This window comes from Oncorhynchus gorbuscha, linkage group LG02 (assembly GCF_021184085.1).
Source record: "Oncorhynchus gorbuscha isolate QuinsamMale2020 ecotype Even-year linkage group LG02, OgorEven_v1.0, whole genome shotgun sequence".
Taxonomy (NCBI): domain Eukaryota; kingdom Metazoa; phylum Chordata; class Actinopteri; order Salmoniformes; family Salmonidae; genus Oncorhynchus; species Oncorhynchus gorbuscha.
In genome coordinates, this window is record NC_060174.1 from 65,462,830 (window position 1) to 65,486,357 (window position 23,528).

Consider the following 23,528-nt stretch of genomic DNA (forward strand, 5'->3'; position numbering starts at 1 on the left):
GGTGGCTATTTGAAGAATCTCATATAAAATATATTTTGATTTGTTTTAACACTTTTTTTTGTTGCCTACTACATGTGTTATTTCATAGTTTTGAATTCTTCACTATTATTCTACATTGTAGAAAATAGTAAAAAATAAAAGGAAAACCCTTGAATGAGTAGGTGTGTCAACTTTTGATTGGTACTGTATATATTTCTTTCAATGTAGCAATCAACTAGAAAATGATAATGGGTTATTGATTCTTCACAAACCCAACAATAAATGCATGATTACTTGCACCCAGAGGTGCAAGGATTCACTTTAACATTGTAGAAAATATTCTGGATGATAGATCATATAATATAGAACATAACGGTGGACGTTCTTTGATAACGGTGGACCAATGATGGTTAGGTCCATCTTGAGGATGGACCAATGGCACAAAACGTTGGATTCCTCGTTAACACATTATACCAAGATATACCATGTTGTAGGAAAACAGACTACATTTGAGCCTAACGCTTAACAATATCATTATAGTCTCAGATTACATGTCTTGATACTTTGACAAACTCACTAAAGCACTATAAACCTTTTCCTGCACAATAAAATGTTAACATTTACAACTAAACCTGTTGGCAAGCATTGTAACAGCATAGTTCCAGCATTGTTCCATGAATTACAGCTTTTAAACTGCTCTAATTTCTATGTTTACTTTTGGATCTCAACTCATCAGGCCATATCTATCAACATATAATGTTCTCATTCCATAGAATCCACCCTGTGCATGGTTTATGTGATTTCTAAATCAGCTGGAAAAGACTCCATAGCTGACATTTTGGGAAGAGGACTGTGTTAGTAGACATATGCTTCAACTCAGAGAGAGAGAGAGAGAGAGAGAGGGAGAGAGGATGTGATAAGATGTACTGCAGCACAGTCTGTCCGTAGCCCGAGCCTGGTCCAGATACTGGAGCTGTCCTGCTGACTGTGGCCAGGCCAGGATGGTGTTACGTAAGACTGTGTCTGTTTACTCTGGAGCTCTGCTGGCAGACATGCAGCCAACTCCTCAGTACAGTACACCAGCCTCCTCTGCATCGTGAAAGACTGTTGATGGACTAATGTTGACACTAATAATCTTCGCTGGCTTTTACAATCTAGTTGAAGTCGTCGTGTACAGTATGACTATGTAAGTCGCTCTGGATAAGAGCGTCTGCTAAATGACTTAAATGTAATGTAAATGTAAATGAATATACTTTGGTCTTCCTTTTTTTTAAGCTGTGAAATATGCTATGCCTCCTACGATAATTGAACTCAAGTTATTTTGGCATGTTTCACATTGTATCTATCTACTTGTCCTGACCTCCAAGTAGCTGTTGGTTGTTTTAGAAAGGGATTGCAGCATACAGAACCAAACACATATCGGAATCACCAGATATGAGGCTACACGCAGGGAACTATAGGCACCAAACTTATCAAAGTTTTGTAGATGTCTCTTACATCATAACCTTTGCTGATCTTCCATTTTTGCACAATAATTATGTGTTTGATGATGACTTATCATGCTGCTATCAATTGGCGTATTTTACGTACTGGGACAAATTATTTACTGGCGTCACAAAATTGATTACAAGCTGTAATTGAATAAATGCAATATTATGATTAGAAGAAAAACGATGTCCATGTTTTGTATTTTCTGCTGTGTTTGCCATGGCCCATCCAGTTTAATAGCTCTGGGAACACCACTGAGACGGGCCCTGCAGGAGGAGGCTCTCCGAGGAGACGGTGGTGAAACCACCGGTGCAGATGAGGAGAGGGACAGACCAAAGAGATTTATTTGTAACCTTTTCTCTCATGGTGTATTTCTTATCAAAGCAAATAGTTGCAGCAAACAAGTTAAAAACAACACTGTTTCAACTGTGTTTTCAAAAAGCTTGTTGTAAATTTGTTTTCATCTTGATATTTTTTTCTGCCCCTTTGAGCTTGAGTCTTCAAGGAACTTCAGAAATGGAAAGATATTGAGCTCCCGAGTGGCACAGCGGTCTAAGGCACTGCATGTCAGTGCTTGAGACATCACTACAGACAGCCTGGTTAGATTCCAGGCTGTATCACAACCGGCCGTGATTGGGAGTTCCATAGGGCGGTGCACAGTTGGCCCAGCGTTGTCCAGGATTGGCCGGTGTAGGCCGTCATTGTAAATAAGTTAAATAGAGGTTACATTTTTTTTTATATAAAAAATAATATTCTAGTGCAGGGGTCACATGTATACTGTAATAGTTTTGCAAATTAAAACCATGAGAGGAGTTGGGTTTGATGCTTTTGTGCCATTCTGGGAATGCCTGGATGTCCTATATGCACCGATCCAGATCTTCTACACAAGCGCTTTTGTTTCTCTACAGAGAAAGTGAAAAACAGCGATTGGTGCACCAGCAAAGACATGCCTGGAGATTTCCAAGGTGACCTCCAGAATATACTTGTGTTGATTCTTGAACCGCACAATCTTTTCCTCTCTAAGTTAATAATACTCAAAACCTCACGCTACAGTATAAGTGGAATGTGTCCCCACTGGCCTGGATAAATGATGTAACTGCAAAACAAAAACACCAGTGGCATTCGAAGGAGACCGCTGGTAAGTTTCGCAATCAAACAAGTGTTTTTCACCGTGTCCCTCATTGGCTAGGAACAACAGCCGTGTGTCTAGGTCTAGAAGCATGGTATACACATATGTGTTGAGGGGATGATGGAAAGGCCTGCCGAGTGCCCATGCCAGCCTCTTTCTCCCTGGCCTGAGTTTGGACCTCCGCTGGGGTGATATAGCGGGATGAGGTTGTCATGAATAGAGGAAAGGTTTTTAACATGAAAGATGCTATTGTGGGGCACTGACAGGTCTGAAATTGGGTAGCATTCAGTGAGTTTGACGGTTTACATGTCAGAAGAGCTACCTGAAATCTTTGGCCAGAATGATCCTTTCCTTCCACTTGGTTACAACTCCATCTGCTGGACATTTTAGTATATCACTAGAAGTAGTGCATTAATCAGTTATAATAGTAACACTGAAGTCTAAATTTACATTACACAAGACATGATTTAATCACGTTGCCTGAAATTGCGTAGTGCCTAAAACCCATAGCTGGCTATTGGACCCCCTCCCCCCCGCGCAGGCGCAAACTAACCACGTCAAAGCAAACCAAGATGGCGGCTGTTGTTGAGAATGTTGTCAAACTGTAAGTACTGTTCTTTTCCACCTAGTTAAAGTACGCGAATGTGTTTTACGTTTAAATATAATACAGGTCGGTGGTAGCAGAAACAAGTATATGTTATGGTAAATTGCCGAACATGTTCGTTAAAGGAACCGAGTAACTCACTTATCAAACTGAGTAGTTGAGCTTTGCGGACTATAGGAAATGGCTAGCCTGTGGTGTAATAAACCGATTATCTTGCAAAACGTTGTCTGTTGCAACAGAAACCGTTTACTTCAAACGGAAAATGCAAACGAGAGTTTATATTGGAATCATCTAGTTAGGTCCCTCCCCGTTTTGTTCTTAAACGGCAAACGTTATCCGTAATTAATTTAACCCCAGCTAGCTAGCCATCTGTATCAGCACAGAGACAACACTCAGCAGGTCAGCTAGCTAACGTTTTGTCAATAGTTGTGGTTAATGAACACATTGAAAGGAACCAAATCTCATTATGTAACCAAACATCGGGTACGAGTTAGCAAATATACATGAAGAATTGCAGTCATTGTGGTAGCGATTTAATGTTGCTAACTAAAACTATTGTAAACTAGATAGCTAGCAAGTCACTGTCCCGGTTTACTTTCACGGTTGGTGTTTTCAAACTCCCCTTGGAATTAGTCGGATTACGGATAGGGAGTTGCGGATATCCCGTTGGCAATTTGGTTGTTACGTTTAGCTTCTTAGAGTGCATAGAGGCTATTGTTGTAGTATGTACGGTTGGGCCTACTAGTTAGAAATTAGACCAGGTCTTGTACCATATGTGTTCTGAATTGATCATCTGACACTCTGCAGATGTTGTCCTGGCATACTTTTATGTGGAATGCATGTTTTGTTGCGCTTTCCAACAGGAAATTCATGTGTCACCACAATACATTAGTCACTAAAAAAGTCATGTCTTTGGGGCAGTGTTAAAAATAACTTTTGCCGAAGGAGTTTGATGATATGAATCAGATGTGGTTTTCATCAAGACAATAAAACCAATTTCAGAAAATTCCCATGAAACAAATATAGTTTAAAACACGAGAAGAGTTATTATGTATATTTCCCTAAAGCTTTCATATCACTTTGCATAAAATAGAAAATTATACTACTATGAAGCTTTTCAGGGCACCCCACAGAGCATTTAGTAAAACAATGGGTTTCACTCATGCTGATTTGTGTTGATAATCTGAACCAGCAGAGGCTGTGCTTCCTCTACCAGGTAGACGCCGTTGCCAAGCCAACAAAAGAGCACCTGCTGACACATTCTCACCAGCTACTAAGTCCAGGGACACAATTACATAGTTTGCTTGCCTGCTGCTCTGAGGTGCCAGCATAAAAGGGACAAAAAGGGTTTTAGCTGAGGCTGTGATAAAGGCTTTGAAGTTTTAATTATTTGAAGCCTATTTTACAGCGTAGTAGAGATGTCGCCTAGAATTCAGACAGCATGATTTGGCTTAAAGAGGTGGTAGGACCACATACCACACCTACCTCTATGGCAGAGAAGCGCACCAGGTACTGTCAGTTGTTGAACTGATGCATGAATGTATACTTATCACAGTACACACAGGCAGTCTGTTTCCTAGTGCTAACTTGTCCCTGGCTGCTGCTCTCTGTGTGTGGGTGCAGGCTCGGAGAGCAGTACTACAGAGATGCCATGGAGCAGTGCCATAACTACAACGCCCGGCTATGTGCCGAGAGGAGTGTCCGAATGCCCTTCCTGGACTCTCAGACTGGAGTGGCGCAGAACAACTGTTACATTTGGATGGAGAAGAGACACAGGGGACCAGGTTAGAAATACTGTGTGCATACACACTAACTGAAGTCGTGTAGGAGTTTTCTTTCAGAACTACTGAGTTCACAGATTCGAGTAGTAGGCTATATCATTCACCACCTTCTCATGATCTGGAGATGAGCACGAGAGAGCACTGTAGTTAAAGCCCTCTGGACAACTTGGGTTGAGCTATGTATGCTGAAACATTAAACCAAGTCCTTTAGATATGTCACAGTTAATGCCTTTTTGATAGGTCTAGAACGTATTTAGTTGTAAGTACACTTCAAATGTATTATTTTTACATGCTTCGTAAACAACTTTTGTAGACTAATACAGTACCCAAAACCGTCCGCGCCATCGTGCGCAAATTTATTTTGTCCCCCCCACACTAAACAGGATCATGACACACAGGTTAAAATATCAAAACAAACTCTGAACCAATCAAATTAACTTGAGGACAGGTCAAAAAGCATTAAACATTTATGGCAATTTAGCTAGCTAGCTTGCTGTTGCTAGCTAACTTGTCCTGGGATATAAACGGTGAGTTATATCCCAGGTGTATTGTCTGTAGATTGACAACGATTTTTAAAAATGTAATACATTTTAGAACACGGCTGTAACGTAACAAAATGTGGGGGGAATATCAAGGTTTCTGAATACTTTCTGAAGACACTGTATGTATGTGCTGTCACTGGGGACATAGGGTTCTCACTAACATGCAACTATCTGTCATCTCCCAGGCGTGGCCCCAGGACAGTTGTACACCTACCCATCCCGCAGGTGGAGGAAGAAACGACGATCCCACCCCCCAGAGGATCCCCGACTCGTCTTCCCTCCTCTAAAGTCAGGTACGTCCTTATCATGGCATACTGCTCTGCTTAATAATCCTAAAGCTGTGTTGACACGTTTGTGTGCCTCTCTGTTCATCATTTTCCTGTTTGTTCTTCACTCATTTGTAAAGGTTGTTTGTGGTTCTCCCTGTCTGTAGAGCTGGACTTGGGGTTAAAGAAGGATTCCCTGTCCTCTGATGGCAGCAGTCTGGAGGCCCTGCTGAAGGGAGAAACCCTGGACAAACGGGTTCCTCCGGAGCTCCGAGGGCCTGAGGAGGAGTCCAGTCTGACAGACTACACTGGTGGGGCGGTCACCCCTGCAACACGCGTCAGAAAGGTACCGTAGCCTGCTGTGGTTGGCTGGATTGTGTGTGATACCTAGCTTGTTTACTACTCCTCCAGTGACACTAGCTACTAAAGCTACATGCTTTCCTCTGTCAACACAGAGAGTCCTGGAGCCAGATGACTTCCTGGATGACTTGGAGGATGAGGACTATGAGGAGGACACCCCAAAAAGAAGAGGGAAAGGAAAGGGAAAGGTGAGAGAAGCTATTCTAAACCAATAATTGTTAGTGATGTTAAGGGCATGTCTTCTGAAATGGTGTCCAGTATGGCAACATGACTGTAACTATGATATTGGGGATGGTGTGTTATGACAGCGTGTTTGTCCGCAGGGTCGTGGAGTAAGCAGTGCCAAGAAGAAGCTGGACGCTGCGGCGGCTGCGCTGGAGGACAAGGACAAGCCCTACTCCTGTGACAGTGAGTCCCAGGGGGGTGCAGCATAACCTGGGAGGGAAACAGTGGGAGTACAGATGGGCTTTTGCAAAGGTGGGCTACTCTCTAGGAACTCTGTTGCTGGGAAGCAGTCAAAGTCTGTTGTTTTTAGCTCCTGTAATTGTCATCTCTCGCAGCTGAAACTCAGACACTCGGGCGCATTGTTGATGCCTTTCTGATTCTTTCTGTCTGTGACTGTGCTTGTGAGTCTTTCTGTCTATGCTCTCTCTTCTCTCTTTCAGACACTTTCAAACAAAAGCATATTTCAAAACCTTCCGAAAGAGGTATATTTCTCTCGCATTCCTTTTTCCTCTGCCTCCAGTCCAGTCTGCTTAATGCCTGTTTGTTTTTCTCTGTGTGTGTTGGCTCAATGTATAGAACACTGAGATTAGTTGAACCCATAGACTAGGCTAAATGTAGAACACTGAGATTAGTTGAACCCATAGACTAGGCTAAATGTAGAACACTGAGATTAGTTGAACCCATAGACTAGGCTAAATGTAGAACACTGAGATTAGTTGAACCCATAGACTAGGCTAAATGTAGAACACTGAGATTAGTTGAACACATAAATGTAGAACACTGAGATTAGTTGAACCCATAAATAAATGTAGAATACTGAGATTAGTTGAACCCATAGACTAGGCTAAATGTAGAACACTGAGATTAGTTGAACCCATAGACTAGGCTAAATGTAGAATACTGAGATTAGTTGAACCATAGACTAGGATAAATGTAGAACATTGAGATTAGTTGATCCCATAGACTAGGCTAAATGTAGAACACTGAGATTAGTTGAACCCATAGACTAGGCTAAATGTAGAACACTGAGATTAGTTGAACCCATAGACTAGGCTAAATGTAGAATACTGAGATTAGTTGAACCATAGACTAGGATAAATGTAGAACATTGAGATTAGTTGATCCCATAGACTAGGCTAAATGTAGAACACTGAGATTAGTTGAACCCATAGACTAGGCTAAATGTAGAACACTGAGATTAGTTGAACCCATAGACTAGGATAAATGTAGAACACTGAGATTAGTTGAACCCATAGACTAGGATACATGTAGAACACTGAGATTAGTTGAACCCATAGACTAGGATAAATGTAGAACACTGAGATTAGTTGAACCCATAGACTAGGATAAATGTAGAACACTGAGATTAGTTGAACCCATAGACTTGGATAAATGTCGCTGCCTCCCCTCATCCACTAAATGGCTCTCATTTAAGGTACAATTCAATTGACTTGAAGTCAAAGTTAACTTTAGAGTGGATTGTAAATGTGTGGAGATGCCTTTTCTGTGCTTGGTTTCCAGCACAGTTTAAGTAGCAGTGTAAATGTGTTATTTTTTCCTAAATGACATTTCGGCTACTCCAGCAGTAGTTTGTCTTCAGGACTGTCTTGGCTCTGTATGGCACACTTATTATTACACACACTACAGCCAATCAACTGTTGGCTATATGCTTGTCATAATCTGGCTTTGTGTCTCTTAATTTAGTATGTCTCATTTGCATTTCTTTAAAAAGATAGAGGGCTGCACACTCATTTGCATTTCTTAACTCCATTTATATTTTCTTAACACATCTACGTTCTGTCCTGTCTCGTCCTCCTCACCCGTTTCTTTAGAGTGAAATAGTGCCTCTGCTTTTGTTTTGAACCACCAGTTTGGGGCTGTGTGGGTCCTGGTGTGAGAGCGCCTATGGGGGGGGGGGGGTGTTAAGAGCCTTGTCCATCCAGAAGTATACTAACCTGGGTTCTGCATCATGGCCTTTGACTGGCAGGCTGGGAAAGGGACAGGGAGCTGACCTAGTCAATAATCTTGCCCCTCTCGAAATCAGCTGAAGAAATGAGTGTGATTGAGTGGAGGGATTAAGAGAGCGTGGGAGGGAGGAAGTGTTTGGTCTGCTGGTACATCTTATGTTAGACCTGAGGCTGGGGCAAAACACTGACATCTTTGTTTCCACGACTCAGACAATCCCACCACAAATCCATCTATTTATAACCCTGGGTATTAGTCTAGTCTAGACTCCTCATGCCATTCCCAAAGCACCAGAGTTCTAGTCTGGCACAGGAAGAGTAATCTTCATTCAAGTTATTAGTACTAATCTAAACTGTTTGGTCCATTCATTAAAACAGACTCCATCAGGCTAAATTCTAGAAGCTAGATTGAGATCTGTCCTATGGTTTTGTCTGCTGAAAAGATTCATTCCCACGACCGGATCTCGCCTTCTCCGCTCCAGTTGAAATTGAATTACACAATTGTCATTCAGGGCCACAGATGGTCTCTCGCCTCCAGCTATTGAGTGCAAATTGAAACGTCTGGAAACGTAATATCACTCTTCCAAGATGAGCCCGTGCAGACTGGAGGGTAGCAGAGTTATGGACGTGCTGAAACTGTTTGACTAAGTGGGAGGATAGGCAAAACAGCAGGCCATTCAGAGGACAGGAGTGCATGGATATGATTTTTCAGCATCAGCAAATGCCACGGCAAGGTCAGATCTGAGCGATTAGGAAACAATGTTGTACTCTGACCTCGTATGAAGGCTACTTAATAGTTTACGTATGTTTTTGTTTTCACACGTGTTGTGTTTGGGGGGTTTCTCTGGCAGTCTGTGGGAAGCGTTACAAGAATCGTCCGGGCCTGAGCTACCACTACACCCACTCGCACCTGGCTGAGGAGGAGGGAGAGGACAAGGAGGAACCTGAGGTCCACACCCCCACTCCGCCCCAGCCTGAGGAGCCTAAGAGTAAGTGACCAGTCATTGGTGACCAGTGGGGTCATTGGTTGGCCGTGTCCGAAATCTGTCTTGCCTACTACTTACTAAAAATAAATACTGTGTATAATTGTGCTACATACTATTTAGAACGTACTGTTTAGTACAACAATGCAGTAAGCAACAAATATCCACATCCTAGGCTTTCCAATCCTGAGTATACATCATCTAATACTTCAATTGTCTTGATTCCCGCCATTCATTCATTTGGGTACAGAGCGTCCCGTTATCTCATTATCAGCTGTAGTCAAACACACGCGAGTCTGGAAAGACGGTCCTCTTCCTCAAGTGTGCAGCAAATCTTACTAGATGAAAATCCAAAATTAGTATGAATGACATCCTGACATTTAAAGCATACAATATTTTCTGAATTTCACATAAAATGTTCTAAAATTGGATTTTTTCCAGCATACTGAAAATGCCTTCTATATAGAACGCAAGTATAGGTATTCGGACACGGCCAATGACACTGGATCCTTGTTAATCAATAACCTTTGAATACGTTCTTATACGTTGTTTTATTCTGTCTCTCTCCCTCACAGCACCCAAGAAAGGTCCAGATGGTTTGGCGATACCCAATAACTACTGTGACTTCTGCCTGGGAGACTCTGCCCTCAACCAGAAGACGGGCCAGTCAGAGGCGCTGCAGTCCTGCTCAGACTGTGGACGTTCAGGTAACCGCTTCACCCCTGGCCTTTACACTGAGAGACCGGGATAACCTCGGCGATTTGAGACCATTTTGTATGGGCGTGTGTGAGTGGTAGACTTTTTACTTTAAGGTCCGTGTTGAGTGTGTTCAGAGTCAGACGCATGATGACATAGTTACAAAGACCAGCAGTAATGACAGTGGCAGACAGGGTTTGTCCTGTGAGACCCATTCTCTGTGTCCAACCCAGGCCACCCGTCCTGCCTGCAGTTCACCCCCGTGATGATGGCTGCAGTGAAGACCTACCGCTGGCAGTGCATCGAGTGCAAGTGCTGCAACATCTGTGGCACCTCAGAGAACGACGTGAGTTGACCTGCAGGCGTCATGCTTATTACTGTGGGATAAATTAAGTGCACTGTATATTTAGAATGAAGTGGTGCACTGAAAAACTGCGTTGTATAATGAGCCTGTGGTCTTTTGTCCAGGACCAGCTTCTCTTCTGTGATGACTGTGATAGAGGCTATCATATGTACTGTCTCAGCCCCCCTATGGCTGAACCTCCAGAAGGTAAGAGCAGGATGTGAACAATATGTCCCACAATGTTGGTTTAAATGGGCTTTTTTTTTTACACTGCCACTGCCCCATTTGCCCGTCTACTCTGAGTCAACAGCTTTTTTGGTAACGTGTGTTGTGGGTTTCCTCTCCGTAGGGAGACAGATTTATCTCAGTAAATTTGGCAGAGCCGAGTGTCCAAGTAGAGCTCTCGGGCAGCGTAGACAGACAACGATAGCATGGCCAGGTGTTTTACTGATGAATCACCTCGTTCAGCACTAAGCTAGCGTGGAAATGCTTCATCAATGCAAAGTGTTAGTTCACAGAATAGCCTCTACCTTGAGACCCACTGACTTCAACTGGGCTAATGACATGAGGTTGGTCCATGGAAGAAAGAGGATATTTATAGGACTAAAAGTCTGAGTCATTCACCTCTGTTTCCTTGTGTCCTCTAACAGGGAGCTGGAGCTGCCATCTGTGTCTGGACCTATTGAAAGACAAGGCGTCAATATATCAGACCCGTAATGTCCCTCCGTCGTGATGGACCCCCATCCTCACATTACAACCCTCCCTCCACAGTGAGGTTCTTTTTCTGTGGTCAGTCGAGCGGAGGGGGTGGGACACATGACTTGTGAAAAGGGAAACGTACCTCCCCCCCGCTGAAACACGCTTAGGTTTGGTTGTTCTATGACTGTTGCACAGTTCCAAGCTCAAGTGACCCATGTAGGCTTTTGTTTTCAACTATTTGTCAATATATCAAACTCAATGTGTAATATCCTGAACTTGACAATACATCAAGTATGTTTCTTTAAATGTGGCTTTAACCACAAACACAGCTTTTACCAGCCAAATTACACACAATCTCACACACACACAGTGCATTCAGAAAGTATTCAGACCCCTTCACTTTTTCCACATTTTGCTACGTTACAGCCTTATTCTAAAATTGATTTAAAAAATACATTTCCTCATCAATCTACACACAATACCCCATAATGTCTAAAAAACCTTTTGCATTGTAATTTTTGCCAATTTTGTAAAAAACAACTGAAATAAATTATTTACATTGGTATTCAGACCCTTTGCTATGAGACTTGAAATTGAGCTCAGGTGCGTCCTGTTTCCATTTATCATCCTTGAGCTGTTTCTACAACTTGATTGGAGTCCACCTGTGGTAAATTCAATTGATTGGACATGATTTGGAAAGGCACAGACCTGTTCATATAAGGTCCCAAGCCATGAGGTCGAAAGAATTGTCCATAGAGCTTCAAGACAGGATTGTGTCGAGGCACAAATCTGGGGAAGGGTACTAAAAAATGTCTGCAGCATTGAAGGTCCCCAAGAACACAGTGGCCTTCGTCATTCTTAAATGGAAGTCATTTGGAACCACCAAGACTCTTCTTAGAGCTGGCCGCTCAGCAATACTGAGAAATTATGGGAGAAGGGTCTTGGTCAGGGAGGTGACCAGGAACCCGATGGTCACTCTGACAGAGTGTCTCTGTGGCGATGGGAGAACCTTCTAGAAGGACAACAATCTCTGCAGCATTCCATCGACAAGGCCTTTATAGTAGGGTGGCCAGGCGGAAGCCACTCCTCAGTAAAAAGGCACATGACGGCCTGCTTGGAGTTTGCCAAAAGGGCCTTAAAAGGACTCGGACCATGAGAAACAAGATTTTCTGGTCTGATGAAACCACGATTGAACTCTTTGGCCTGAATGCCAAGCATCACGTCTGGAAGAAACCAGGCAGCGCTCATCACCTGGCCAATACCATCCCAACGGTGAAGCATGGTGGTAGGAGCATCATGCTGTGGGGAAGTTTTTCAGCGGTAGGGACTCTGAGATTAGTTAGGATCGAGGGAAAGATGAACGGAGCAAAGATCCTTGATGAAAAACTGTTCCAGAGCACTCAGGACCTCAGATTGGGGCAAAAGGTTCACCTTGCAACAGGACAAGTCTCTGAATGTCCTTTAATGGCTCAGCCAGAGCCTGGACTTTAACCCGATCTGATATATCTGGATAGACCTGTAAATAGCTGTGTAGCGAAGCTCAGCGCTCCAACCTGACAGGGCTTGAGAGGATCTGCAGAGAAGAATAGGAGAAACTCCCCAAATACAGGTGTGCCAAGCTTGTAGCGTCATACCCAAGAAGCTCGAGGCTGTAATCGCTGCCAACAAAGTACTAAGTAAAGGGTCTGAATACTTACGTAAATATGATAGTTAAGTTTTTTTTATTTTAAATACATTTGCAAACACTTCTAAAACTGTTTTCACTTTGTCATGGTTTTTGGTTGTCGATGGGTTGGGGGGGGATACATTTTAGAATAAGGCTGTAACGTAACAAAATGTGGAAAAAGTTAAATTGTCTGAAGAATCCGAAGGCACTGCACATGCACACGACTGCTCCGTATCCTACTTTTATTCTGCAAAATATCTGTTTTGCGTGGAGAGGAGAGAAATAGTTGAAATCAATTAGCATGCCAATGCTTGTTCATAATCAGAAAAATGTTTAAGGTTTTGTATATTTATATATTTGTATAGCATATTAAAGGTGTGAAATGATTTAAAAGCTGCAATAATAGGTTGGTTCTGTAGTCTTTGTGTAGTGCCCATATTCAATATTAATGAATAATCTTCCATCTCCTGATGTGGAGGCAACATAGAGTTGGGAAAGCATAGAGAGGGCCTTACCATTACTTAGTACCCATCCACCTCTATACCTCAGAGAGAGGAACAGGACCTTGGCGTAACTCTTTTTAAGGAATTGATATTGAGTGTTTACTGCATTGAAGGAAAGTGAGTCAAGTGGTTGCTGGTTGGTTTAAGTGAATTTGAGTGTATTCTACAGTCGTGGCCAAAAGTTTTGAGAATGACACAAATATTAATTTCCAGAAAGTTTGCTGCTTCAGTGTCTTTAGATGTTTTTGTTAGATGTTACTATAGAATACTGAAGTATAATTACAAGCATTTCATATGTGTCAAAGGCTTTTATTGACAATTACATGAAGTTGATGCAAGCGCCAATATTTGCAGTGTTGACCCTTTTTTTCCCCCCCAAGACCTCTGCAATCCGCCCTGCATGCTGTCATTTAACTTCTGGGCCACATCCTGACTGATGGCAGCCCATTCTTGCATAATCAATGCTTGGAGTTTGTCAGAATTTGTGAGTTTTTGTTTGTCCATCCGCCTCTTGAGGATTGACCACAAGTTCTCAATGGGATTAAGGTCCTGGCCATGGACCCAAAATATCAATATTTTGTTACCCGTGCCACTTAGTTATCACTTTTGCCTCATGGCAAGGTGCTCCATCATGCTGGAAAAGGCATTGTTCGTCACCAAACTGTTCCTGGATGGTTGGGAGAAGTTGCTCTCGGAGGATGTCTTGGTACCATTCTTTATTCATGGTTGTGTTCTTAGGCAAAATTGTGAGTGAACCCACTCCCTTGGCTGAGAAGGAACCCCACACATGAATGGTTTCAGGATGCTTTTCTGTTGGCATGACACAGGACTGATGGTAGTGCTCACCTTCTCCAGACAAGCTTTTTTTTCCGGATGCCACAAACAATTGGAAAGGGGATTCATCAGAGAAAATGACTTTACCCCAGTCCTCAGCAGTCCAATCTCTGTACCTTTTGCAGAATATCAGTCTGTCCCTGATGTTTTTCCTGGAGAGAAGTGGCTTCTTTTCTGACCCTGACACCAGGCCATCCTCTAAAAGTCTTTGCCTCACTATGCGTGCAGATGCAATCACACCTGCCTGCTGCCATTCCTGAGCAAGCTCTGTACTGGTGGTTCCACGATCCCGCAGCTGAATCAACTTTAGGAGATGGTCCTGGCTCTTGCTGTACTTTCTTGGGGCGCCCTGAAGCCTTCTTCACAACAATTGAACCGCTCTCCTTGAAGTTCTTGATGATCCGATAAATGGTTGATTTATGTGCAATATTACTGGCAGCAATATCCTTGGCTGTGAAGCCCTTTTTCTGCAAAGCAATGACGGCACGTGTTTCCTTGCAGGTAACCATGGTTGACAGAGGAAGAACAATGATTCCAAGCACCACCCTCCTTTTGAAGCGTCCAGTCTGTTATTCAAACTCAATCAGCATGACAGAGTGATCTCCAGCCTTGTCCTCGTCAACACTCACACCTGTGTTAATGAGTGAATCACTGACATGATGTCAGCTGGTCCTTTTGTGGCAGGGCTGAAATGCAATGGAAATGTTTTGGGAGGGGGGATTCAGTTCATTTTCATAGCAAAGAGGGACTTTGCATTTAATTGCAATTCATCTGATCACTCTTCATAACATTCTGGAGTATATGCAAATTGCCATCATACAAACTGAGGCAGCAGACATTGTGAACATTAATATTTGTGTCATTCTCAAAACTTTTGGCCATGACTGTATACCGACAGCCAGCATTTTACCAACAATAGTTAAATATTCCATTGGTAGGCAACACAGGTCCTAGAGAGCTGCACTAGTCCTGAACCCGACCCCTTGTTATGTGTTGGGAAATGGCTACCGAGCACAGGACTTTGTTTCCCTTCCCATAACTGATCTACACTCCCATTCAGTTATAGCCACAGGAGGGCAGTAATGAGCAATACAAGTGCTACAGGGACTGTCAGGGGGATAATGTTATTGGAATGATGGGGGAGCCATCGGAGGATCTAGTCAGACAGTGGTGTGTTAACACAAACTGCAGACTGGTGTGTGCACCTGCATTTGCTATACTGTAGCATTTTCCTTCGAGGAAAAATGTATTGACATTGTCATATATAGGTCTACATTTATATCATTTGTAAGATGGGCACAAAGCGATTCTAAGGTGAACCTTAAAGGCACATTTCTGAATCAATTGCATGTCTGAGTTGTTTGTCTCATGGAAAGGGAACACCTGTTTTTTTCCCTTGTATTTTCTCAATGCTCTTCTCCCCCAAAGCTGGGCACAATGCTCTCCACAGGTCTGGCACACAAATTACACTAATTACAATTAGCGAAGATGTTTTTACCTTAACCAGTGACAGTAAAAAACACAGGATACATTGACAGACATGGTAAGAAAGGCAAAACAGTCAAGCAAGTGCATGATAATGTGTGCTAATGGTATGCTCCGATTTGAATTGATCAAAGTGTAAAGGGAAGTTGTGTAATATAATTTAGCTATACTATCATGTTATATCAATAGCCAACTAACAAATACTAAAGCGTTAAACAAGTATTTCTCATGACACTTTTTGGGGTGTTTGTTTAGAGGCGGTTTCCAGGAACATAACGGTTTTTGTTTTGCCGTCATATTCAGCAATGATATTGATTCAGTTGATGTAGAACAGTTTTGGGACTTTATTTGAGTTGTGAATGAATATTGCCTTTATGGTAGAAGGTTTTGTCTTTTTTTTTTTCCCCCAGGAAAATAAAATATTTGTCACTGGCTGTATTTGGTGCCATGTCCTCTTTTCTCTATTGCAGCAGTGTGCATTCAGGATCACTGAAGCACTACAGTATCAGTGATGGAATCTTAGTGTCTGTTATATTTTTACCTTTTTCTATTGCAAGTTCCTGGTGGTGATTTAACATTGAGGCATATGGACCAATTCATAACCCTGTTTCAATAAACATGTCATAAACAGAAGCCATTTCATGGCTCTGGCCCGAAGTCAAAACGGGCAGTCCAACAGCTCCATGGAGAGCAACTGAAGGGGAGGGTGAGGAAGGAAGGTTTGAAGACAGTCATGGGCAAAAACAGACTGCATGATTATCATAGATCTATGCAATGGAATGTTCTTAAGAAAGACTACTTTGAGGCAATACCCAGCGTAGGTTTTCTGCTATTGACTGTTATGCATGTCAATGCCCATCATACTTAGCATGTCTGTTTCTTTTTCCTTTTTACCGAACAGTCAAAAAGCAATTCCTCTGCCTTCTTCAAACAAATCATCCCCTTGCATGGATTGTCTTTTACTAGGGCAGGTCTGACTCTTCTTAAGCTAGAGGGTAGTGTCTAGCTTTGAAGAAGTTCAGACAGTACTGCTGGTCTTGTGTGTCCTGAAGGAGGCATGGTTGGCGTTATAAGCCATTCCCCAGTTCCTCTGTCCCGGCCTGCAGAGCAGCAGCGTCTTAAAGGTGACTCTGAAGTGCTCGTTGCAGAGGGCGTAGCAGACTGGGTTGACGGTGCTGTTGATGTAGCAGAGCCAGTAGCCAAGCTGCCACAGCTTCTCGGGCACGCAGTAGGAGACGGACACCAGCACCATGATGTTGTACGGCGTCCAGGTCAGGATGAAAGCCAGCAGGATGGCACACAGGGTCCTGGCTGCCTTCTTCTCTTTGACAATTGTGTTCCTCCTCCTCTTGGCTTTGGGCTGCTTGTGGCGTCTGGAGTCTGATGTGGAGCCCCTTAGGGGGGGCTGCCTGCCCTGTGGCCCTGCTGTACTGTCCTCTGCCCTGGATGTCAGGGGTTTGATGGCCCCTACGGTGTTTCTGCCCTGGGCATCTCTGAGTGGGATCATGGCTTTAAGGCTTGTCTTAGCGCTCGCCCCCTGCTGCGTCTGCTCTGGTTCTTCCTCTGAGGAGGAAAGGGAGACAGTAGGCTCTTCCTCATCTATGTTACAGGTGCTGTCTCTGCAGCCCTCCCTGTAGGCCCCCTTGGTGGGAGACAATGACAGTATTGCTATTCTCCTCTCACTGCTCTGTTTAGGCTCCTCTCTCACAGGGAAGCAGCCCTGGGACACCTCACTGCTCTGCTCCCTGCCCACAGGCACCTCTCTGGAGCTGCTCACACTGCTCTTGGTGCTGCTGGAGTAGACATCCCTTCGCCCAGACACCTGGGAGGCCCCCTCACTGCTCCCAGACCCCATTAGCCCCTCCAGACCCTGGGCTCGCTTCTCGATCTCCCAGTAGATCTTCCAGTACAGGATTCCCATGATGGTGACAGGAAGGTAGAAGGCAGCGATGGCCGTGCCGAATGTGAGAGCAGGCTCGGTCAGGAATGGGATAGAGCATTCACCCGCGTCCTGTGCTTTCCTGCCCACTACATGGGGCCAGAACAGGATGGCTGGCCCCCAAAGGATGAAGGAAACGGCCCAGGCCAGGCCGATGGCTGCGGCTGCCCGGCGTGTGGTGCGCTTTGCCCGGTAGGTGAGAGGTCTGGTGATGGAGTAGAAGCGGTCAAAGCTGATGACCAGCAGGTTCATGACGGAGGCGTTGCTGGCTACATAATCCACAGCCAGCCAGACGTCACAGGCAAGGCTGCCCAGGGTCCAGCGTCCCATGATAATGTAAACAGCGTAGAGGTTCATAGAGACTGCTCCCAGGATCAGGTCCGCAACCGCCAAGCTCAGCAGAAAGTAATTGCTGAAGGTGCGCAGCTGCCTGTTGACCCGGAAGGAGATCACCACCAGCAGGTTACCTATGATAGTGACCAGGGAGAGAGGCCCTGTGATGAGTACAATCACCACCACCTCCCATATCTCATGGCCCCCCAGTGGATCTGCTGTCACATTGGTGGTGTCACTGGTCTGGGAGAGACAGGAGTGGTTCATCTTCCACAGAGCGACGCAGAGTTAAGCTGTGGAGCAAAAGTCATTCTTCTTCACAACAGGGAATCGCTGATGTTGACATCTGGCATGGAGTTACCGTCTCAGGGCCAACTGCAGAACAAGAGAACAGTCATGAGATGGAGCACATTGCTAACAACCATGACCTTTATACACATATTTTGTCAATAATTTAGAGAATTTGTTTAACTGGTCCATTGATATAATTAGAAAAACGTCATCCCGGTAAATGACATTGTCACATCTCCAGTAAAGGCAGTTCTGAGAAACTCATTACGTTTACCCGCCATGTTCAGTTTACCCACCATGTTTGATATCCTGCCTTTCTGTTGACTCACAGACTAGGTGACATGCTGTAACTATGATACATTTTTCATAACTTTTAGTGCTTAATGAGTTTACTGCTGAATGCAAACAAGAGGATATACTGAACAAAAATATAAATGCGACAATTTGAAAGATTTTACTGAGTTACAGTTCATATTAGGAAATCAGTCAATTTAAATAAATAAATTAGGCCCTAATCTATGGATTTCACTTGACTGGGAATACAGATATGCATCTGTTGGTCACAGATACCTTTAAAAACAAAAAGGTAGAGAAAACCAGTCAGTATCTGATCATTTCCCTCATGCAGTGTGACACATCTCATTTGAATAGAGTTGACCAGGCTGTTGATTATGGCCTGTGGAATGTGGTCCCACTTCAATGGCTTGCTCGAAATTGGTGGGAACTGGAATGCTCTGTCGTACACTTCAATCCAGAGTGTCCCAAACATGATCAATGGGTGATATGCCTGGTGAGTATGCAGGCCATGGAAGAACTGGGACATTTTCAGCTTCCAGGAATTGTGTACAGATCCTTGTGACATGGAGCTGTGCATTATCATGCTGAAACATGAGGTGATGACGGCGGATGAATGACACGACAATGGGCTTCAGGATCTCGTTACGGTATCTCTGTGCATTCAAAATAGGCCATCGATAAAATACAATTGTGTTTATTGTCCGTAGCTTATGCCTGTCCATACCATAACCCTACCGCCACCATGGGGCACTGGTCACAGCGTTGACATCCGCAAACCACTTGCCCACATGTGGTCTGCGGTTGTGAGGTCGGTTAGACATACTGCCAAATTCTCAAAAACCACATTCGAGGTGGCTTGTGGTAGAGAAATGAACCTTCAATTCTCTAGTACCAGCTCTGGTGGTCACTCCTGCAGTCAGCATGCCAATTGCATGCTCCCCCAACTTGAGACGTCTGTGGTCATTGTGTTGTGTGACAAAACTGCACATTTTAGAGTGACCTTTTATTGTCCCCAGCACAAGGTGCACCTGTGGAATGACCATGCTGTTTAATCAGCTTCTTTATATGCCACACCAGTCAGGTGGATGGGTTATCTTGGCAAAGGATAAATACTCACTAACAGGGATGTAAATAAATTTGTGCACAATATTTGAGAGTAATAAGCTTTTGTTGATATAGAACATTTCTGGCATGTTTTATTTCACGTCATGAAACATGGGACCAACACTTTACATGTTGTGTTTATATATTTTTTCCATTGTAGATTAATAGGGAGAGGAATGTGTTGAAATTGAAAATCAGTTTACATCATTTTTGTAAATAGTGCAGGTATGGGGGCAGTTGTCATAGTTTTGAGTTGACTTGCATTGATTGTAGGTAGAGCTACTGCAACTCTCGTAGTAAAATCGATAGTGTTTAATCTCCCAGTAAGCAAAATGATGTTGAAAAGACTTTATACGTCTTTTCCAGACAACGTCATGTGTATTTCAGGTGCTGAATGAAAGTTAGACGTCTTTTCCGGATGTGAAAAATACATCTTATACGGATGTCGAAAATAGGTATTTTCCAGGCGTTGAACATACAGTACCAGTCGAAAGTTTGGACACACCTACTCATTCAAGGGTTTCTCATTATTTTACTATTTACTGCATTCTAGAATAATAGCGAAGACATCAAAACTATGAAATAACACACATGGAATTGTGTAGTAACCAAAAAAATGTGTTAAACCTATCAAAATATATTATATATTTGAGATTCTTCAAAGTAGCCACCCTTTGCCTTGATGATAGCTTTGTACACTCATTTTCCAACAGTCTTGAAGGAGTTCCCAAATATGCTGAGCACTTGTTGGCTGCTTTTCCTTCACTCCGTGGTCCAAATCATCCCAAACCATCTCGATTTGGTTGAGATCGGGTGATTGTGGAGGCCAGGTTATCTGATGCAGCACTGCATCACTCTCCTTCTTGGTCAAATAGCCCTTACACAGCCTGGAGGTGTGTTGGGTCATTGTCCTGTTGAAAAACAAATGATAGTCCCACTAAGTGCAAACCAGAATGCTGTGGTAGCCATGCTGGTTAAGTGTGTATTGAATTCTAAATAAATCACAGTCAGTGTCACCAGCAAAGCACCCCCAAACCATCCCACCTCCTCCTCCATGCATCATGGTGGGAACCACATGCAGAGATCATCCGTTCACCTACACTGCGTCTCACAAAATCGCACATTTGGACTCATCAGACCAAAGGATAGATTTCCACTGTTCTAATGTCCATTGCTCGAGGTTCTTGCCCACGGCAAGACTCTTCTTCTTATTGGTGTCCTTTTGTAGTTGTTTCTTTGCAGCAATTCGACCATGAAGGCCTGGTTCACGCAGTCTCCTCTGAACCGTTGAGGTGTTTGTTACTTGAAGTCTGTGAAGAATTTATTTGGGCTGCAGTTTCTGAGGCTGGTACTCTAATTACCTTATCCTCTGCAGCAGAGGTAACTCTGGGTCTTCCTTTCCTGTGGAGGTCCTCATGAGAGCCAGTTTCATCATAGCGCTTGATGGTTCTTGCGAGTGCATTTTGAAAAAACTTTCAACGTTTTTGAAATGTTCCCTATTGACTGACCTTCATGTCTTAAAGTAATGATGGACCCATTTCTCTTTGCTTATTTGAGCTGTTCTTGCAATAATATGGACTTGGTCTTTTACCAAATAGGGCTCTCTTCTGTATACCATCAATTGCGCGCATGAACTTTTAACAAGGCACACCTGTTAATTGGAATGCATTCCAGGCGACTACCTCATGAAGCTGTTTGAGAGAATGGAAAGTGTGTGCAAAGTTGTCATCAAGGCAAAAGGTGGCTCCTTTGAAGAATCTCAAATATAAAACATATTTAGATTTGTTTTACACTTTTTTTGGTTACTACATGATTCCATATGTGTTATTTACTTTTGATGTCTACAGTATTATTCTATCATGTAGAAAATAGTACTGATAAAGAAAAACCCTGGAATGAGTAGGTGTGTCAACTTTTGACCGGAACTGTGTAGTTCAGCCATTGATTATATGGCGAAATTTCAACTGCTATACCTTCTCAACTAAGAAAGCATTATATCACAATAATAATTTGTCACATCTCTTAATAGGAAAGAGGAGCCAACTTAAGATTACAAAATGGCGCCAACAGACATTGTCGCCCTGTTCCGAGCATACTGCAGTATTTGTTTTCGTGTGTAATTTCTTACATTATTTGCTCTTAATTCCTTTCTTTTTATTTTGGGGATTTGTGTGTATTTTTTGTGTGTGTTGTTAGGTATTACTGGACTGTTGGAGCTCGAAACAAGCATTTCACTGCACCTGCGATAACATCTGCAAAATATGTGTATGCAACCAATACCATTTAGATTTTAGATTACAACTAAATCTGTGTTATTGCTCCCATCTATCACATGGACTTATGTTAGCTTTTTCAAAAGCTTTAACACTGGCAGTGATGATTTTTTAAAGTAGTCCAACATACAGAATAAACCAATAGACCACAACTACAATAACATTCTGAGTAACTGTTACAGATATTTTTTCTTGCTATGACTGTGATATGTTGTTGTTTATCTACCTACAGTGAAATGCAGTGTAACTGTAAGTCACTCTGGATAACAGAAGAGTACAGTACAATATGGTAAGGTGTGGTACAATACACTAGTGTTATTCAGTAGAGTACAGTACATTACAGTACAGTAGAGTTTAATTCAGTGGAGTAGTCAGTAGAGTACACTACAGTATGATACAGTACCGTTTAATTATAGTAATGAACAGAACAGTATAGTTTAATTCAGTAGAGTACAGTCAGTACAGTAGAGTATGGTACAGTAAAATGTAATTAATTAGAGTAGAGTACATTAGACTACTGTAAAGTACAGTATAGTTTGATTCAGTAGAGGTACAGTTTAGTTCCGTAGGGTATAGTAAAGTTGAGTACAATACAGTACACTACTCTACTTTTCTTTACTGCACTGTGTACTGTAATGTACTGTACTCTACTGTCCTATATTCTGCTGTACTGTGATGTCCAAACTTGTGAAACATAGATGCCTATGATTGGTTCAGATTTGGTCCGGTTCGGCTGGTCCGGACCTGATGTCTGTTAACGTCTATGATTGGTTCAGATTTGGTCCGGTCCGCACCAAAAATCAACTCCTGTGGAAGGTGAAATCAAGGCGGGTTCGCAACAAAAAAAAGACCAAAAAAAACAAGTCCCAAAAGATGTCGCCTGACGCCAAATACTTCGTGGGCTGCTGCTCAACTGCTCTAATAATATACCCTTCATGCAACAACACACCTTGTTAAGAAACTATTTATGGTCACGATTGCTGCCACAATAAGTAATAACATTTACGACACTGCTTTGAAACAACAGTTTATGGTACATGCTTCAACACTTACCAACTAAGTCTTGGATGCTGTCCATATGCCCACAATAAAACAACAGGTTTCCCCATCCTTAACCGCACATTCTCGTGGCAATGAAAAGTCAATGCGATGGTCCATTCATGTAGCTGAAGTCGTAAAGTTACAGTAAGAAAAAGAGTTACTCATCATGGTCCATCCAATGAGAGAAACCTCGCCGCTCCGGTGTGTCTTTTGTTCAAACTCACTACAGTGTCCGCTGTTCGTGCATGTAGTTTCATTTATTATGCACATGGATTATTGCTCCTCATATGGCTTGGTCATAAGGTGCGACATGGTGTGTTCTTCGAAGAGAAAAACGCAATAGGAGGACAGAAACAAATGAAACCAGGGCTCCTGCCATAACTGGTGTAAATAATGTGTCAGGCAGACTACTGTACAAACTCAAGCAGCTGACATTCGGCTACCATCTCCCCAATCATTCCTTCAACTTATTTCCTGTCCTATACTCCAGTAATTGAACACATTTAGATAAACATTTCTCAATGTTTACAGATGGCAATAAGGCGTTAATAAAGCTGAAGGGCAAAGTAATCACCCAGGACATCTTGATTGGGTTCGCACACTGACACACAACATGAGAACAAACAGACAATTATATTTAGAATATTTAGTATATTTGGGTTAAACTGTAGGTCTACATAGTTATGTTCTCCCTCACACACAA

General features: G+C 42.9%; 2 protein-coding genes across 6 annotated transcripts; one reads left to right on the plus strand and one right to left on the minus strand.

The window, feature by feature from the left end:
- The first annotated feature begins 3,111 nt into the window (after positions 1-3,111).
- On the plus strand, positions 3,112-11,723 carry LOC124007402 (zinc finger protein ubi-d4-like). 5 transcript variants are annotated; one of them, XM_046317931.1, is made up of 12 exons: positions 3,112-3,200; positions 4,824-4,984; positions 5,709-5,816; positions 5,957-6,135; positions 6,245-6,337; positions 6,473-6,557; positions 6,815-6,856; positions 9,190-9,327; positions 9,897-10,028; positions 10,251-10,363; positions 10,486-10,567; positions 11,011-11,723. In XM_046317931.1, exons 1-12 carry the CDS (start codon positions 3,169-3,171, stop codon positions 11,091-11,093), a joined length of 1,248 nt encoding a protein of 415 aa, XP_046173887.1. In that variant the 5' UTR covers positions 3,112-3,168; the 3' UTR covers positions 11,094-11,723. The 5 variants fall into 5 exon arrangements, 4 of the variants coding, with proteins under 4 accessions (XP_046173887.1, XP_046173905.1, XP_046173878.1 ...); XM_046317922.1 differs by lacking the exon at positions 3,112-3,200 and adding an exon at positions 4,596-4,709; XM_046317949.1 differs by lacking the exon at positions 6,815-6,856.
- A 3,118-nt stretch (positions 11,724-14,841) lies between these two features.
- On the minus strand, positions 14,842-23,240 carry LOC123993817 (muscarinic acetylcholine receptor M3-like). Its single transcript, XM_046296289.1, has 2 exons — positions 22,838-23,240; positions 14,842-18,194 (listed from the first exon to the last, which is right to left on the minus strand). Exon 2 carries the CDS (start codon positions 18,084-18,086, stop codon positions 16,566-16,568), a length of 1,521 nt encoding a protein of 506 aa, XP_046152245.1. The 5' UTR covers positions 18,087-18,194; positions 22,838-23,240; the 3' UTR covers positions 14,842-16,565.
- Between the last annotated feature and the right edge of the window lie 288 nt (positions 23,241-23,528).